Source organism: Oncorhynchus mykiss, chromosome 16, assembly GCF_013265735.2.
Source record: "Oncorhynchus mykiss isolate Arlee chromosome 16, USDA_OmykA_1.1, whole genome shotgun sequence".
Classification (NCBI taxonomy): Eukaryota; Metazoa; Chordata; class Actinopteri; order Salmoniformes; family Salmonidae; genus Oncorhynchus; species Oncorhynchus mykiss.
Window position 1 is genome coordinate 28712658 of NC_048580.1, and position 18073 is coordinate 28730730.

The 18073-nt window shown below is 40.6% G+C and overlaps 1 protein-coding gene across 5 annotated transcripts in view; it reads right to left on the minus strand.

The window, feature by feature from the left end:
* Positions 1-18073, minus strand: part of afap1l2 (actin filament associated protein 1-like 2) — a 140871-nt gene that overhangs the window by 86526 nt on the left and 36272 nt on the right. For 4 of the 5 annotated variants that reach the window (XR_005036500.1, XM_036946702.1, XM_036946700.1 and 1 more), the window contains exons 3-5: positions 16788-16794; positions 9851-9928; positions 8179-8270 (exon numbers count right to left, since the gene is read on the minus strand). Coding sequence is in view for 4 of the 5 variants with exons in the window: in XM_036946702.1 (XP_036802597.1) it covers positions 8179-8270; positions 9851-9928; positions 16788-16794 (177 nt within the window). In the remaining variant the exon portion in view is untranslated. Of the gene's footprint in view, positions 1-8178; positions 8271-9850; positions 9929-10775; positions 10782-16787; positions 16795-18073 lie in introns of all 5 variants that reach the window. The other variant, XM_036946701.1, reaches the window with a different exon arrangement.

Here is an 18073-nt window from a genome sequence, read left to right on the forward strand (position 1 = left end):
ACCTTAATCCCATTGAGAACTTATGGTCAATCGGGTGGACAAACAAACAAAAACAAAGTTCTGACAAACTCCAAGCATTGATTATGCAAGAATGGGCTGCCATCAGTCAGGATGTGGTCCAGAAGTTAATTGACAGCATGCCAAGGTGGATTGCAGAGGTCTTGAAAAAGAAGGGTCAACACTGCAAATATTGACTCTGCATCAAATTCATGTAATTGTTAATAAAAGCCGTTGACACTTATGAAATGCTTGCAATTATACTTCAGTATTCCATAGTAACACCTGACAAAAAATATCTAAAGACACTGAAGCAGCAAACTTTGTTGAAATTAATATTTGTGTCATTCTCAAAACCTTTGGCCACGACTGTAGATGTGCAGAATGAGCTAGCTAGCGAGGTTGACAGAATTGTGGAGCCAGGTACAATGGCTCAAGTGATCCAAAAGATGACTGACAACATTATTAAGGTGATTGATGTCAAAGATAGCAACTGTCTTGGAAGCAATAGTAGGCCATTCAGCCGAACTACAGGTTGCAAGTATGTTGTTAAGGTGGAAGGAAGAATTGTTACTATGGAAACCTCGGCTACATCAATGGACACTAAAATAAAGGCACTTGAGGAAAAAAGTACTCTTAAAAACATCTATATTGATATTGGTCTGTTGCAATAAATTCATTTGGATAAGGAGCATCTGAAATTGCAACAAGGGGTGTTTGGACAAGTTATTTTCTCATAATTTACAGAAGTAGAGGTGTGGAAATCCTTGTGAAAAATAACCTACCTTTTAACACATGAGAGTCTAGGCCTGTCTAAACGGGGGGTGGGGAAGGGTCTACTAAGCTATATGGAATTGTTTTATGAAATTCATACCAAGGATCTTTTAGCTATTTGATTTTGTATTTTAGGAGCAGTTAAAAGTTTGGCCACCTCTACTCATTCGAGGGTTTTTCTTTATTGTTATTATTATTAACAGTGAAGACATCAAAACTATAAAATGACACATAGAATCATGTAGTAACCAAAAAAGTGTAGCCACCCTTTGCCTTGATGACAGCCTTGCACAAACTTGGCATTCTCTCAACCAGCGTAATGAGGTAGTCACCTGGAATGTATTTCAATTAACAGGTGTGCCTTGTTAAAAATTAATGTGTTTATGCGTTTGAGACAATCAGTTGTGTTGTGACAATGTAGGGGTGGTATACAGAAGCTAGCCCTATTTGGTAAAAGACCAAATCCATATGGCAAGAACAGCTCAAATAAGCAAAGAGAAACGACAGTCCATCATTACTTTAAGACATGAAGGTCAGTCAATGCAAAACATTTGAAGAACTTTGAACGTTTCTTCAAGTGCAGTCACAAAAACCGTCAAGTTCTACGATGAAACTGGCTCTCATGAGGACTGCCACAGGAAAGGAAGAACCAGAGTTACATCTGCTGCAGAGGATAAGTTCATTAGAGTTACCAGCCTCAGAAATTGAAGGCAAAATAAATGGTTCGCAGAGTTTAAGTAACAGACACATCTCAACATCAACTGTTCAGAAGAGACTGCGTGAATAAGGCCTTTATGGTCAAATTGCTGCAAAGAAGCCACTACTTAAGGACAGCGATAATAAGAAGAGACTTGCTTGGGCCAAGAAACACGATCAACGGACATTACCAGGTGCAAATCTGTCCTTTGGTCTGATTAGTCCAAATTTGTGATTTGTCTTTGTGAGACACCGAGTAGGTGAGCGGATGATCTCTGCATGTGTGGTTCCCACAGTGAAGCATGAAGGAGGAGGTGTGATGGTGTAGGGGTGCTTTGCTGGTGACATTGTCAGTGATTTACTTAGAATTCAAGGCACACCAGCATAGCCTCCACAGCATTCTGCAGTGATACTCCATCCCATTTGTATTGCTCTTAGTGGGACTGTCATTTGTTTTTCAACCGGACAATGACCCAACACACCTCCAGGCTGTGTAAGGGCTATTTGACCAAGAAGGCGAGTGATGGAGTGCTGCATCAGATGACCTGGCCTCCACAATCACCCAACTTCAACCCAATTGAGATGGTTTGGGATGACTTGGACCGCAGAGTGAAGGAAAAAAGCAAACAAGTGCTCAGCATATGTGGGAACTCCTTAAAAAACTTATTCAGGATTGGTGGGTCCCCTGCGGGACGGTTGAGCTGAAGTATTCTAATGCAATTAGCATGAGGTTGTAAGTAACAATAAGATTTCCCAGGACATAGACATATCTGATATTGTCAGAAATATTAAATTCTTGTTAATCTAACTGCACTGTTCAATTTACAGTAGCTATTACAATGAAATAATACCATGTTATTTAAAAAAAAAATGTATTTAACCAGGTAGGCAAATTGAGAACAAGTTCTCATTTACAATTGCAACCTGGCCAAGATAAAGCAAAGCAGTTCGACAAATACAACAACACAGAGTTACACATGGAGTAAAACAAACATACAGTCAATAATACAGTAGAAACAAGTCTATATACGATGTGAGCAAATGAGGTGAGATAAGGGAGGTAAAGGCAAGAAAAAAGGCCATGTGTTACGGTTTTCTTGCGGTGAAGGAGAGTCGGACCAAAATGCAGCGTGGTATTCTTGATACATGTTTAATAACGAAATAAACACGAACAATACAAAACAAGAAACGTAACGCAAAAACCTATACAGCCTATCTGGTGCAAAGAAACACAGAGACAGGAACAATCACCCACGAAACACTCATGGCTGCCTAAATATGGTTCCCAATCAGAGACAACGATAAACACCTGCCTCTGATTGAGACCCACTCCAGACAGCCATTGACTATGCTAGAAACCCCTACTATAATACAAACCCAATACCTAACAAAAACCCAAAGACAAAACACACCACACACACAAAACCCATGTCACACCCTGGCCTGACCAAATTAATAAAGAAAACACTAAATACTAAGACCAGGGCGTGACACCATGGTGGCAAAGTAAATACAATATAGCAAGTAAAACACTGGAATGGTAGATTTGCAATGGAAGAATGTGCAAAGTAGAAATAAAAATAATGGGGTGCAAAGGAGCAAAATAAATAAATAAATAAATAAAATAAAATAAATACAGTAGGGAAAGAGGTAGTTGTTTGGGCTAAATTATAGGTGGGCTATGTACAGGTGCAGTAATCTGTGAGCTGCTCTGACAGCTGGTGTTTAAAGCTAGTGAGGGAGATAAGTGTTTCCAGTTTCAGAGATTTTGTAGTTCGTTCCAGTCATTGGCAGCAGAGAACTGGAAGGAGAGGCGGCCAAAGGAAGAATTGGTTTTGGGGGTGACCAGAGAGATATACCTGCTGCAGCGCATGCTACAGGTGGGTGCTGCTATGGTGACCAGCGAGCTGAGATAAGGGGGGACTTTACCTAGCAGGGTCTTGTAGATGACATGGAGCCAGTGGGTTTGGCGACGAGTATGAAGCGAGGGCCAGCCAACGAGAGCATGCAGGTCGCAATGGTGGCTAGTATATGGGGCTTTGGTGACAAAACGGATGGCACTGTGATAGACTGCATCCAATTTGTTGAGTAGGGTATTGGAGGCTATTTTCTAAATGACATCGCCGAAGTCGAGGATTGGTAGGATGGTCAGTTTTACAAGGACATGTTTGGCAGCATGAGTGAAGGATGCTTTGTTGCGAAATAGGAAGCCAATTCTAGATTTAACTTTGGATTGGAGATGTTTGATGTGGGTCTGGAAAGAGAGTTTACAGTCTAACCAGACACCTAGGTATTTGTATTTGTCCACGTATTCTAAGTCAGAGCCGTCCAGAGTAGTGATGTTGGACAGGCGGGCAGGTGCAGGCAGCGATCGGTTGAAGAGAATAGATTTAGTTTTACTTGTATTTAAGAGCAATTGGAGGCCACGGAAGGAGAGTTGTATGGCATTGAAGCTTGCCTGGAGGGTTGTAAATTAACACAGTGTCCAAAGAAGGGCCAGAAGTATACAGAATGGTGTCGTCTGCGTAGAGGTGGATCAGAGACTCACCATCAGCAAGAGCGACATTATTGATGTATACAGAGAAGAGAGTCAGTCCAAGAATTGAACCCTGTGACACCCCCATAGAGACTGCCAGAGGTCCGGACAGCAGACCCTCCGATTTGACACACTGAACTCTATCAGAGAAGTAGTTGGTGAACCAGGCGAGGCAATCATTTGAGAAACCAAGGCTGTCGAGTCTGCAGATGAGGATGTGGTGATTGACAGAGTCGAAAGCCTTGGCCAGATCAATGAATACGGCTGCACAGTAATGTTTCTTATCGATGGTGGTTAAGATATCGAGGAGAGTGCACAGTTGTGAACATGAAAAATTATTTGTAAACAAATTAGGCACATTTGGCCAGTCTTGGTACAAGATTTTGAACATAAATGCAACGGTTGTTTGGATCAGTCTGAAACTTTGCACATACACTGCTGCCATCTAGTGGCCAAAATCTAAATTGCACCTGAGCTGGAATAATACATTATGGCCTTTCTCTTGCATTTCAAAGATGGTACAAAAAAAATTCAAAAAGTTATTTCTTTGTATGATCTTTTACCAGATCTAATGTGCGATATTCTGCTACATTCCTTTCACATTTCCACAAACTGCAAAGTGTTTTCTTTCAAATGGTACCAAGAATATTCATATATTTGCTTCAAGGCCTGAGCTACAGGCAATTAGATTTGGGTATTTTAGGTGAAAATTGAAAACAAGGGGCCAATCCTTAAGAGGTTTTAAAGACTCTTGGAAAAACATTCCAGGTGAAGCTGGTTGAGAGAATGCCATGAGTGTGCAAAGCTGTCATCAAGGAAAGGGTGGCTACTTTGAAGAATCTCAAATATATTTAGATTTGTTTAACACTTTTTTGGAAGCTGTTTTTCAGTCTCTCGGTCCCAGCTTTGATTCACCTGTACTGACCTTGCCTTTCGGATGACAGCGGGGTGAACAGGCAGTGGCTAGGGTGGTTGTTGTCCTTGATGATCTTTTTGGCCTTCCTGTGACATAGGGTACTGTAGGTGTCCTGTAGGTCAGGTAGTTTGCCCCCAGTGATGCTTCGGGCAGACTGCACTACCCTCTGGAGAGCCCTGCGGTTGCAGGTTACCGTACCAGGCAGTGATACAGCCCGACAGGATCCTCTCAATTGTGCATCTGTAAAAGTGTGTGAGGGTTTTAGGTGCCAAGCTACAAATCTTCAGCCTCCTAAGGTTGAAGAAGCACTGTTGCACCTTCTTCACCACACTGTATGTCTGGGTAGACCATTTCAGATCGTCAGTGATGTGTACGCCGAGGAACTTGAAGCTTTCCACCTGCTCCACTGCGGTCCCGTCAATGTGGATAGGAGTGTGCTCCCTCTGCTGTTTCTGGAAGTCCACGATTAGCTGCTTTATTTTGTCAATATAAACCCTAGGTAAAACTGGCCAATTTGCAGTGTACCATACATGGCTGGTTCACACAGCCCTGTATGGTACACTGCTGGTTCACGCATTCTCTCTTCTGAATAAAATCACAACATTCGAAAGACAGTTAATATCTTTGTCATGATTCTATGTCAGTACTGTATATGTTAAATGGAATTAAGGGAAAACCAGATACATGCACAAATATTCCCACACACCTATCTTTTTAGACTTATCAGATTCCACAAACTCCTCATGTTAAAGTTTAAATGCTGAGGTAAACACAAATTCTCAGACTCTTTAAAATAAATGGAAATAATTACAATAAAAAAGCGTATTCTTTTTTATTTCACCTTTATTTAACCAGGTAGGCAAGTTGAGAACAAGTTCTCATTTACAACTGTGACCTGGCCAATATAAAGCAAAGCAGTGAAACACAAACAACAACACAAGAGTTACACATGGAATAAACAAACATATAGTCTATAATAAAATAGAAAAGGTCTATCTATATACAGTGTGTGCAAATGAGGTAGGATAAGGGAGGTAAAGGCAATAAATAGGCCATAGTGGCAAAATAATTACAATATAGCAATTAAACAATTAAACACGGCAATTAAACACTCTTATTCAGAAGGGTTCTATGTAGAACCACGCTTGCCTTTCAAAGAATCTTCAAATAACCCTTTCTTCCAAAAAGGTTTCTTCAGATGAAAACGGTAGAAAAAATGGTAGAACCCTATCTATCCCTCTGCAAATAATCATTTCTAAGAGTGTACACACCCATGAGACAGCAAGTGGGTTGTATCATATTTTCACTAACAGTTCAGCAGCAGCCCAACTGTTTTATGTCCCACATCATCAAAAATAACTAGCCAGCTAGCCAGCCAGCAAGCCAGCCAGCCAGCCAGCCAGCCAGCTAGCCAGCCAGCCAGCCAGCCAGCCAGCCAGCCAGCCAGCCAGCCAGCTAGCCAGAAGATTGCAAAAAGAAGGTAAGTTGACAGCGAAGGCAGGGAATTTCACGACAGTTGGGAGATCGAGTACTTGTTTGTGGACCATCGTTTGCCAAAAGACTGTGGCCGTAATGAAAGAATTTAACATAAGGTGCAATTATGGGACAAAACACTGACTTGAATAGACATCAGAGGCTACAGAAAGTGGCAGAGTTAAATAAGGGCCTTGTACAACTGCAGACTATGTTTTCAAAGCCAAAATCACAGAGTGATGCAGCAGTATAGGCCAGATTCTACCTAGAATGAAATAGCTAAATCAGGCTGACCATACACCAAAGGTGATTTTATGAAGCAGTGCATGGATAAAGTTAGCAAAGTAGTGGGCCCAGAAAAAAACGCAAGCATCTGCAAATGTCAGCCTTAGGAGAAATACAGTGGCAGATTGCGTGGATGAGCTAGCCAACGATCTACAAGAGCAGCTCGCTGAAAAAGCTAAATACTTTGTAGCTTACAACATTGCTGTTGACGATTGCTACAGACACTGCTCAGAATGTCAATTTTCATGCCTGGGAGGGATTCGTTAGTGAAGAGCTCTTGGGTGTTAAATCAATGCATGGCACGACCATAGGAAATCATTTTTCAATAAGTTGAGTGTAAATGACCAAGTTACAATGGGATAAACTTACTGGACTGACAACAGATGCGGAACCTTATATGGGAGGAGCGGATTGGTTGGGAGGATGTGAGAGAAGATGCAGGAGGAGAATTGCCCCGACGAGCTGACAACATATTACTACTGTATTATACATCAGGAGGCACTTTGTGGTAAAGTACTAAGGATGGGGAACTGTAACAAAAACAGTAAACTTCATCAGGGCTAAGGGCTTGAACCACCATTCAGTTTCAGTCATTTCTTGGCGAGGTTCATTCAGAACATCAAGATGTGCCCTTCCACACAGCGGTGCGTTGGCCAAGTTGGGGTAAAGTGCTGAAGAGATTTTTTTTGAGCTGTGTGAGGAAATGTGTTGTTTCATGGAGAACAAGGGGAAAAACATTACTGAGCTCATATCCAGCCACCAAAACAGCTCTCAAACCACAGCAACAGCAGATGTTGCTAATAAGAAAACAGTGCTGGGTGTGTCTCTCTGTGTGTGTGTGTGTACGTGTGGAGTTCAAAGACTCAGAAGGAAAGCTATAATCCCACCCTACTGTCTGTCTGTGACCCTTCCAATCTCACACAGTGCTAATTCAGGAGACCCCTAGCCTCCCCAGTCAACATTAAACACATCAGTCCTCTCAAGTCTCACACACTCATTTCCACACAAATTTTCCAATTGTATAAGGATAAAATACCTGTTTCTGTGGGTGATTACAACACATATTAAAGCCTTGATTAATAATGGTACTGCAGGCCTGGGATTTATAGTTACGGGAAAAAACATGGCTGTGCTACAACGACCAAATGAATGTGAGAAAAACCAGGCTAGAAATGAATGAGGCCAAAGATGCTTAACAGTTATGCTAGCAAGTGAGTTACGTTAGTATTTGATGTTAATCGTAGTCCTACACAAGGTAAAACACATGGTGTGTATATTATTACTTTTAAAAGTTGTATTATATTCTATGTAAAAAAAAAATCTATAACTGAAATGTATCATCAAAAGATAAGAGGCGCCAAAACGGAGTCTTGCGGCACACCCCATTAAAGTCTGTATGGTTCAATATGCAAAGAACGATTTCTCAATACTCATGGATGTCCTAGCATGGATGTTAGGTGTAATTTGGAAAGGTGTAGTAAGATAAATGAACATCACTCACTGTTCTAGGTGGTGGCAAGTCTGGAAGACTCTTCTGTGGGGCAGGGACATGTTTTCCTGCTCTCCCATTGGCCAGGGCATCTGGTGTGTTGTCTGGTCATTTTGACACAAAAGAAGGACATTCGATGAAAATCAACAATGGCCATCAAAAGGAAGATAGTCATTTCACAAATGCAAAGAAGAATACTGCCTAAGAGAATCATAATATTAAAATCAGGATAAAAACAACACGCCTTTTGTAAGGCCTTAATCTTTTTCACTAGGTCTTAAAGGACTTTACTTTATACATGGGATTGTCTTCCTCTTTGTAATTTATATTGAACTATATAACCTTCCTTCTTAAACACCAATGTGTAAGATACACCTGGGTGATGCATGCTAGTTACATTAGCCTTCTAGCCAAAATAACAATGTTAACATTTTGCCTCACGTTTGCCTAATAGTTATTTGCCTATTTCTCTGTTCATTATGACAGTGGGTCCTTGTCTCTAAGCTACTGTATGCACATGCCAAAACAGCAGTCTTCCCCTCTCGACAGACATTCCACCTCTCAGCATGTAGACATCTGGGTTGTCATAGGAACCCAAGCAGAGTGCTTTATACTGGACACCTCTAGTCGTAAATTCACAGGAGTCACTGAAAGTTACAGAAATTACATTTAAACAACTCTGCAGAGCTCACAAATTCAATACATCTGGCTGTTATCACTAAATCACTATGCTGTTGACATAAACACATTCAAACCCTCATATTGAGTTTCAAAACAGTTGGTTGAAAGAAAGTATTTCTGTCTAGCCATGTGGGTACATGCGATGCAAGTTAGACAAGACACCCAACATGACAGGTATTCCCTTTTGTGTCCTTCAAAAAAAAGGATCTCAATGTTTCCATACATATGCAGTCTTTAGTCTCTGTTATAATAAACACCCTTCCCAACCCCTCCATTCAAATAAAGAAAATGGTCTAGATGCATGACATCTTTTTGATCTGAGAACACCCTTGTACTTGGGGTGGCTATAAAAAAAAGCCTGTGGCTTTACTAGCCTTCGGTTTGGTTAAGTCTAGTGTTCGGTCTGCTCATTTTTTATCACAGTCCAAACGAAATGGCTCGCCTCAGGTGGTGGGTTTGAGAGGGGGGACAAAGAAAGAACTACTGAGAAATACACAGGAAACGAGTGTGTGTGGGGGAGGGGGAATGGCTACAGCTACTGTTGGAAACTTTGTTTAGTCTCACCTGTGGAAAGTGTGATGTAGCCTATCAAGCACATAAAACCTGTGATTGAATGGTGAACCTGATATGAGCAGCAATACAATTTTCCAGTGGTTTAAGAAGAGCACAGTCCCAACAAAACAACCGTGACTGTTTTACGTGCATAATTCTGGGTTTTCACAGCGAAACTTGGTTTATTGATTGACATTAAGCCATTTTATTCTATGTTACTCTTATTTGTGAGGGACTGTGACTTGAGTTAAAGCCAGACCTGGGTTCAAATACGTAGGTCAAATACCAAAAGTGCAAAATTCAAGCTAAATTATGTGCACCTCAAATATTGGATTATGAAAGTATGTAAAGCCTCAATAATACTAATTTACAATGTATGAACCAAACAAGTACAGAGTGCTACACCATCAAGCAGGTTCCACCTTGTAGGAAACAACCTTTGAACTCTCACCTCTGTCAGCTTTGTCCTGACCCTGCCCAGTCACAATGACTTTGTTCATGTAGATGTACTCCTCATCACCACCACCACCTGAAACATAGCAGTTGAGAGAAAACAGTAACATCAATCAACATGAGAAATATACTTCATTATGAATGCTGCTGATACAACCTACTTCAGAATTAAGTTTTGAATGAACAGAATCATGCTATGATACTGTACATTGTGGCAGCCCAAGGAAGTCAGAGGTGAAACTCAAAATAAAATAAGATTCACAACAAAGTTTTAATCAATTACTGTGATTAATACACTGATAGTCTATCAATATTTCTACTATATAACAACATTCCAAAATTCACCATTAACAAATATACATTCTAGTGAGATCAAAACCTATATTCACAACCATTTTTTATAAATTACTGAGATTAATAAATTACTATTGAGATTAATACACTGATAGTCTATCAACATTTCTACTATATAACAACATTCCAAAATTCACCCTGAACAAATATACATTCTAGTGAGATCAAAACCTATGGATAAACAGAGATAAAAAAAATGTTTTAAAAGGTTATTATTCCCATGCACGCTCATGGTGCATTTATCAGACATGAGTCAGAAACTTCCCCTCTTTTTGAAGGTTGTAAAGATCACAGGCCCGACTTACACTTTCTGATCCTACTATATCTGTTTGGATCAAGGGTTACACATCATGTAAAGACTACACTATGGCCCTGTACACACTCAAGTTGTACAATTGAAGTACAACAGATTTGGCAAACATGTAGTGATACAACAAGATAGTTTTTCTGCCCAAACAAATAACTACAAAAGTTTTGTGGGGAGACAGTACAACAGTTGTGGAAGTATTTCTGTATCAGAAAAATATTATCAATAGTATCACAAATAGGGCTGTTGCGGTGACTATTACCACCACACCGGCGGTCACGAGTCATGAAGGCAGTCAAATTCAACATGACCGTTTAGTACCACGGTAATTAGACGTCTCTGAGCTCTGATGCTGCTGCTAGTCATTAGTAGCCTACCAAACTTGCTAACTGCTTGGTACTCAGCACTATATTGTCCCTCTAAATCACTCTGACATCAATGCAAATGCATTCAGAAATCTAATCAAACACCATACGAGAGCCCAATGAGCTCCGGATGCGCAACATTTCTATAGGCTATGCAATTGGGGGAGAAAACAGAGTGATGGCATCTATTAAAAAGAGGAGGATCCCATCAGCTTTCTATAGGCTAGGCCTACTATATTTATTTCTCAACTTTCCTAATATTAAGCGCATTGCTTATATTTACAACAGGAGAACAGCCTACCTGGCTGGCATGAAAATAAACTCTGGAAAAAAGCATCCTCCATTCACTATTTAAATGCATAGATGGCATGTATTTTTCCCCACTGCCCCTGTTACAATACAAGTGCATGATAATGGTCAATTCTAAATCAAAACAAATTTCACACATATATTATTTAGTAAATGGAAAGACAAGATTAAATCAAACATAGGATAATATTGTCACCCATCAGACTATCACTTGTGAATGATGCCCAGCATAAGAAACCATGCCTTTTTGTTGGAATCATAGTCGCACACCTCGCTGTAGCCTAGCCCATAGGCCTGTATGTTTTAATAAGGTTTGTATCACAACTAAAGTGGCCAAATAACTTAAAGTTAAACACATTAATCTACTTTACAAGGGATGTAGAGCCTAACTGGCATATATAAGCAGCGCGTGAGTTTCTAGTTTGGGGAAGATCACTATCAAATGCACCTTTATAATAAAAGCATTACATGCATAATTGCATTTGCGGTAACTTTTGATAATGGTGTTTTCCTCTAATGGAATATTTGTGCTTATAGCCTATGTGTGCATTGCTGCGCTTATAATGTGAGGAAATAGCCTAAGAATTTATACAAATGTTAAGCTAAACTTTCTGATCTGTTTTTTTTAATGCTAGTGGTTGTATTCATTTGGGATCTATCGCATCCCACAACTGTCCCAGACTATGTTTGGAATATTTATTTCTCGCACAGAATAGAAAATGTGAACTTTTATACTATGGGGGATAGTAGGTTGATATAGGCTCGTGCTTTTGCTGTTCGTTAGGCCTAAACATCTTGTTGGCTGACGAAAAGTAAATGTGGACAGTTCTTCCAATATCTTCAATATGCACCTTGGAATTTAATAAGGACACGCGCAGTTGCGTCGCCGATGTGTCTGTCTTAACTTGTAGCCTGTGAGAAAGACCTGATCATGTGACGGAGAGCCGTGTGAGTGAAAATACGCTTCGGATTGCGCAGCACACTCAGGGAGAAGGGCACAACACAGCACTTCGGGCCGCAAAAGGCAAGGATTTTTTTAGGGTGTATTAAAGCCACAAAGGGAATGCCGCCCTAAAATTCGAGGCATTATCAAATGCGTGTCTAATTGTGAATGAGAGACTTTTAGAGTGTGTAAAACATGCGCAAAAAAAAAAGCCTTACAATGTATTAAAAATCCAAACATATAGCAATGTTTGTAGAACAACTAAAGTTACATTAATAACTCTCAATTGAGCATATAAGTGAAACAATTTCTTTGTTAACCACTCAACACAGAATAGCCGCATCTGCGTACTCCCTCAAATCGTTTGGAGAAAATATTTATATTATTTGTTCAATTGTATTCTTCATACTATAAAATAATAAAATAATATAAAATAATGCCATGGAATTATAAGCTAATCTTGTCAGCTAAATTAACTAGTGTAGCCCACAGCTAGTATAGCCCACAGCCATTTGACATTGCCACATCAGGACAACTCAAGAGTATACTATTATTTTCTTCTGAAATAGACTACATTTTCTTCAAATGATGTTTCTTCAGACCCGTCTAAAATAAATAATGGATTTATTGTGAAGGTGTAGGCTATATTACATAGATTTATTCAACTTTTTAAAATAGCTTGTAGGCTATGTGTGGAAGCCTGAAGATGCTAAATGTTTTTATGTTAATAAATGTTCAAATTACAGTGAGATCAACAGTTATTTGCTTGACAATCACCAGCTAACAAAATTGTGTGACCGCCACAGCCCTAATCACAATCAATGTCAAATGCATTGTACATCAGTTGTCAAATGCTTTGTACAACACGAGTGTCTGCGGGGGCTCTGGGGAGAAAGAGTCACATACAAAGTATACGATAAGGGTTTTTTGAGACGGGGATAGTTGGTTTTGGCTATTGCAGTGTACACTCAGAAGAAAAGGAGCCTCGAAGAACCTTTCGGGATTCAAAATGATGATGTCACTGTGGGTGAACCTTTTCGAATCAAAAAGGTTCCTCGAGGAACCCCTCTAGAAAAAGACACATTTGTAAAGGTTCAAACAGGAACTTAGTTTGTGAGGAGAGAGGTTCAAATTTGAACCTTAATTGTAATATATTATTACTGTCATTGACATGATTATTATTGTTATTATTATAGTAAATGCATTACATTAGTATTTTAATATCATAACTATCAATAATATATTGTAACAAAATGGTGACTATTGTAATGGAATACTACTTTGCCCTTTAAGTTCACATTATGTCAGCCTTTAACCTTTAAGTAGTATGTAGCTTGGTCTTGGTGGGACAGCTCTCTTCTATCCATTGCTTCCATCTTTGATTGGTCGACTTTGTGGAGGGGAGGAGCGTGGTTGGCAAAGCATTTGTTTATAGGAGTAGTGAATGGATATTTTTCTGTTGAATTTCAAGTCAGCAGGCAGATAAATAGAGGTGGAAATAGGTCAATCATAGATATATCAATGATTGTAACCTTTAATGACTATACAACTGCACACATGAACAGGAATGACAATTACTCTCATGGATGGCCTAAAATAACTTATTGAAAGCCATGCCCCCAATTAGCCACGCCTTCAGTCTTCTGACATATACAATATATACACTTTACTATAAATAAACTTCAACTGCTAATAAAAAGCCAGGAAATTCCATTTAGAAATTCAATTTAATTACAGTTAGACAAGCTACTTCAGTCCTTGGCTCCATTGCTGAGTCTGACAGGCAAATCCAAAGACAAAATGAATCCAAAATGCTCTTAAAACGCCACCGAAAAGGTTCCTCCAAGAACCCTTTGCTACATTGAACCATTAAATGATCCTCCAAGAACCCTCAACTAACCAAAGGTGCAAATATGATGTCATTGACTAGCAATGGTTCCTTGAGAAAGTCCAGGGCTCCTTGAGGATCTCCAGGGATCCTCAAGTCAACCTTAATTCTAAGAGTGTAGCCTGTTTTGTGAATGTTCTAGAAAATCAAATCAAATTGTACATGTCACATGCGCCGAATACAACAGTGAAATGCTTACTTACAAGTCCTTAACCAACAATGTAGTTAATAAACATAAATGTTAAGTAAAAAATAGATAAGTAACAAATAATTAAAGAGCAGCAGTAAAATAACAATAGCAAGGCTATATACAGGGGGTACCGGTACAGAGTCAATGTGCGAGGGTACAGGTTAGTCGAGGTAATTGAGGTAATATGTAGTTGTAGGTAGAGTTAAAGTGACTATGCATAGATAATAAACATAGAGTAGCAGCAGTGTAAAAGAGGGAGGGAGGCAATGCAAATAGTCTGAGTAGCCATTTAATTAACTGTTCAGGAGTCTTATGGCTTGAGGGTAGAAGCTGTTAAGAAGCGTTTTGGGCCTAGACTTGGTGCTCCGGTACTGCTTGTCGTGCGGTAGCAGAGAGAACAGTCTATGACTAGGGTGGCTGGCGTCTTTTACCATTTTTAGGAACTTCCCCTAACACCGCCTGGTATAGAGGTCCTGGATGGCAGGAAGATTGGCTCCAGTAATGTACTGGGCCGTACTCACTACCCTCTGTAGTGCCTTGCAATTGGAGGCCGAGCAGTTGCCACATCAGGCATTGATGGAACACGTCAGGATGCTCTCGATGGTGCAGCTGTAGAACTTTTTGAGGATCTGAGGACCCATGCCAAATCTTTTCAGTCTCCTGAGGGGGAATAGGCTTTGTCGTGACCTCTTCACAACTGTCTTGGTGTGTTTGGACCATGTTAGTTTGTTGGTGATGTGGACACCAATGAACCAACAACCTGCTCCACTGCAGCCCCGTCGATGAGAATGGGGGCGTGCTCTGTTCTCCTGTAGTCCACAATCATCTCCTTTTGACTTGATCAAGTTGAGGGAGAGATTGTTGTCCTGGCACCACACGGCCAGGTCTCTGACCTCCTCCCTATAGGCTGTTTCATCGTTGTCGGTGATCAGGCCTACCACTGTTGTGTCATCGGCAAACTTAATGATGGTGTTGGAGTCGTGCCTGGCCATGCAGTCATGAGTGACCAGGGAATACAGGAGGGGACTGAGTCCACACCCCTGAGGGGCCCCCCGTGTTGAGGATCAGCGTGGGAGGTGTTTTTGTCCCAGGGTCCTTAGCTTATTGATGAGTTTTGAGGGCACTATGGTGTTGAATGCTGAGCTGCAGTTAATGATTAGCATTATCACATATGTGTTCCTTTTGCAGTGTGGAACGCAATAGAGATTGGATCTGTTGGGGCGGTATGCAAAATGGATTGGGGCTAAGGTTTCTGGGATAATGGTGTTTGATGTGAGCCATGATCCTCATTTCAAAGCACTTCATGGCTACAGACGTAAGTGCTATGGGCCGGTAGCCATTTAAGCAGGTTACCTTCGTGTTCTTGGGCACATGGACTATGGTGGTCTGCTTGAAACGTATGTATTACAGACTCAGTCAGTCAGACAGGTTGAAAATGTCAGTGAAGACACTTGCCAGTTGTTCAGCGCATGCTCAGTGTCCACATCCTGGTAATCCGTCTGGCCATGTGGCCTTGTGAATGTTGACCTATTTAAAGGTCTTACTCACATGAGCTACGGCGAGTCGGTGATCACACAGTTGTCCAGAACAGCTGATGCACTCATGCATGTTTCAGTATCACTTAACTTGAAGCGAGCATAGAAGTAATTTAGCTCGTCTGGTAGGCTCATGTCACTGAGCAGCTAGCGGCTGTGCTTCCCTTTGTAGTCTGTAATAGTTTGCAAGCCCTTCCATATCCAATGAGCATCATAGCCAGTGTAGTATGATTCAATCTTAGTCCTGTGTTGACTCTGCCTGTTTGATGGTTTGTCAGAGGGCATAGCGGGATTTCTTATATGCTTCCGGGTTATCGACAGCTTGAAATCGACAGCTCTACCCTTTAGCTCAGTGCGGATATTGCCTGTAATTCATGGCTTCTGGTTGGGGTATGTACGTACAGTCACTGTGGGGACGACGCCATCGATGCACTTATTGATGAAGCCAGTGCCTGATGTGGTGTACTCCTCAATGCTATCGGAAGAATCCCGGAACATATTCCAGTCTGTGCTAGCAAAACAGTCCTGTAGCTTAGCATTTGCTTCATCTGACCACTTTTTTATTGACTGAGTCACTGGTGCTCCCTGCTTTAGTTTTTGCTTGTAAGCAAGAATCAGGAGGATAGAATTATGGTGAGATTTGCCAAACAGAGGCGAGGGAGTGCTTTGTACTCATCTATGTGTGTGGAGTGAAGGTGGTCTAGAGATTTTTTTCCCTCTGGTTGCACATTTTACATGCTGGTAGAAATTAGGAAATATGGATTTTAGGTTCCTTGCATTAAAGTCCTTGGCCACTAGGAGCGCCTCCTCTGGATGAGCGTTTTACTGTTTGCTTATGGCCGTATACAGCTCATTGAGGGCGGTCCTAGTGCCAGCATCGGTTTGTGGTGGTAAATAGACAGCTATGAAGAATATAGATGAAAACTCTCTTGGTAAATAGTGTGGTCTACAGCTTATCATGAGATACTCTACCTCAGGCGAGAAAAAAACTTGAGACTTCTTTAGATTTCGTGCACCAGCTGTTGTTTCCAAATATACACAGACCACCACCCATTTCTTCCCGGAGGCAGCTGTATGTAATTCAGGTCGTCGTTCAGCCACAACTCTGTGAAACACAAGATATTACAGTTTTTAATGTCCCGTTGGTAGGATATGCGTGCTCGTAGTTCATCCATTTCATTATCCAATGATTGTAAGTTGGCTAATAGGACCGATGGTAAAGGCAGGTAACCACTCGCTGTCGGTTCCTTACAAGGCACCCAGACCTACGTCCCGATATCCCCATCTCTTCCTCCTGCGAATGACGGGGGATGAGGGCCTTGTCGGGCGTCTGAAGTAAATCTTTCACGTTCGACTCGTGAAAGAAAAAATCTTCCAGTACGGTGTCGCTGCCCTGATACCTAGTAGCTCTTTTCAGTAATAAGAGACGGGGGCAGAGACATTTTGAAAAAAACAGTTACAAATCACGCAAAAGAAACACACACAATATCACAATTGGTTAGGGGACCGTAAACGGCAGCCACTCCTCTGGCGCCATTATTATTAACTATTAGAACTGTTATGCTTGATGATTTTGATATCAGGATATTGGTTATTAATTCAAATATCTCAAATGTAATTCGTACTCAACCTGGTTAGTGAGTTGAGTAACAATTCTCATTTGCAATGATGATCTGGCCAAAATAACAAACAACATATAAAAGATAATAAAAATGCACAAGTTTGGGTCATTCTCCAGAAGATATCATATAAAAAGGGGATAATGAGTTAGCCATAGAACTATAATTATTAATTGCTAACAAGTTCAAAAAACACTGTTTATTTTTCCAAAATGATCCCATTCTCAAATATATATTTGACAATGATCTGATTGAGGCTGTACCAAGAGAATCACAGAGAAAAACCTAGGACTATGATTTTGGTGTAACCCCAGTAATAAATACTCTAGTAATGGACATTCCTTTTATATAAATATCAGGAGAGAAATATAACAGCAGCAGAATTAGACTATGTTTTCCTGGTACAGTGAAAACAGATTTGGAGGATGGAAATGAATGCTATTTATAAGCAGCTACTCAAAGGAAGTGAAAGTCCCAGGAGGATAAAAGCAGCCTTGGAAAAATGATAGTTTGGAGCCAGGGGAGGAAGTAAGGAGAAGCCCAAGACCAGAACATGGAAACACACCACTCTGTGAGAGAGATACAAACTACTGAGGAGAAAAAATCATGGGTTACAGTATGAAACCCCGGTTCTCTGAAAGACATGAGGGAAACATCTTACTATGGGACACGCCCCTTTGTGTCCTATTTACTGAAACTTTATTCAAATCA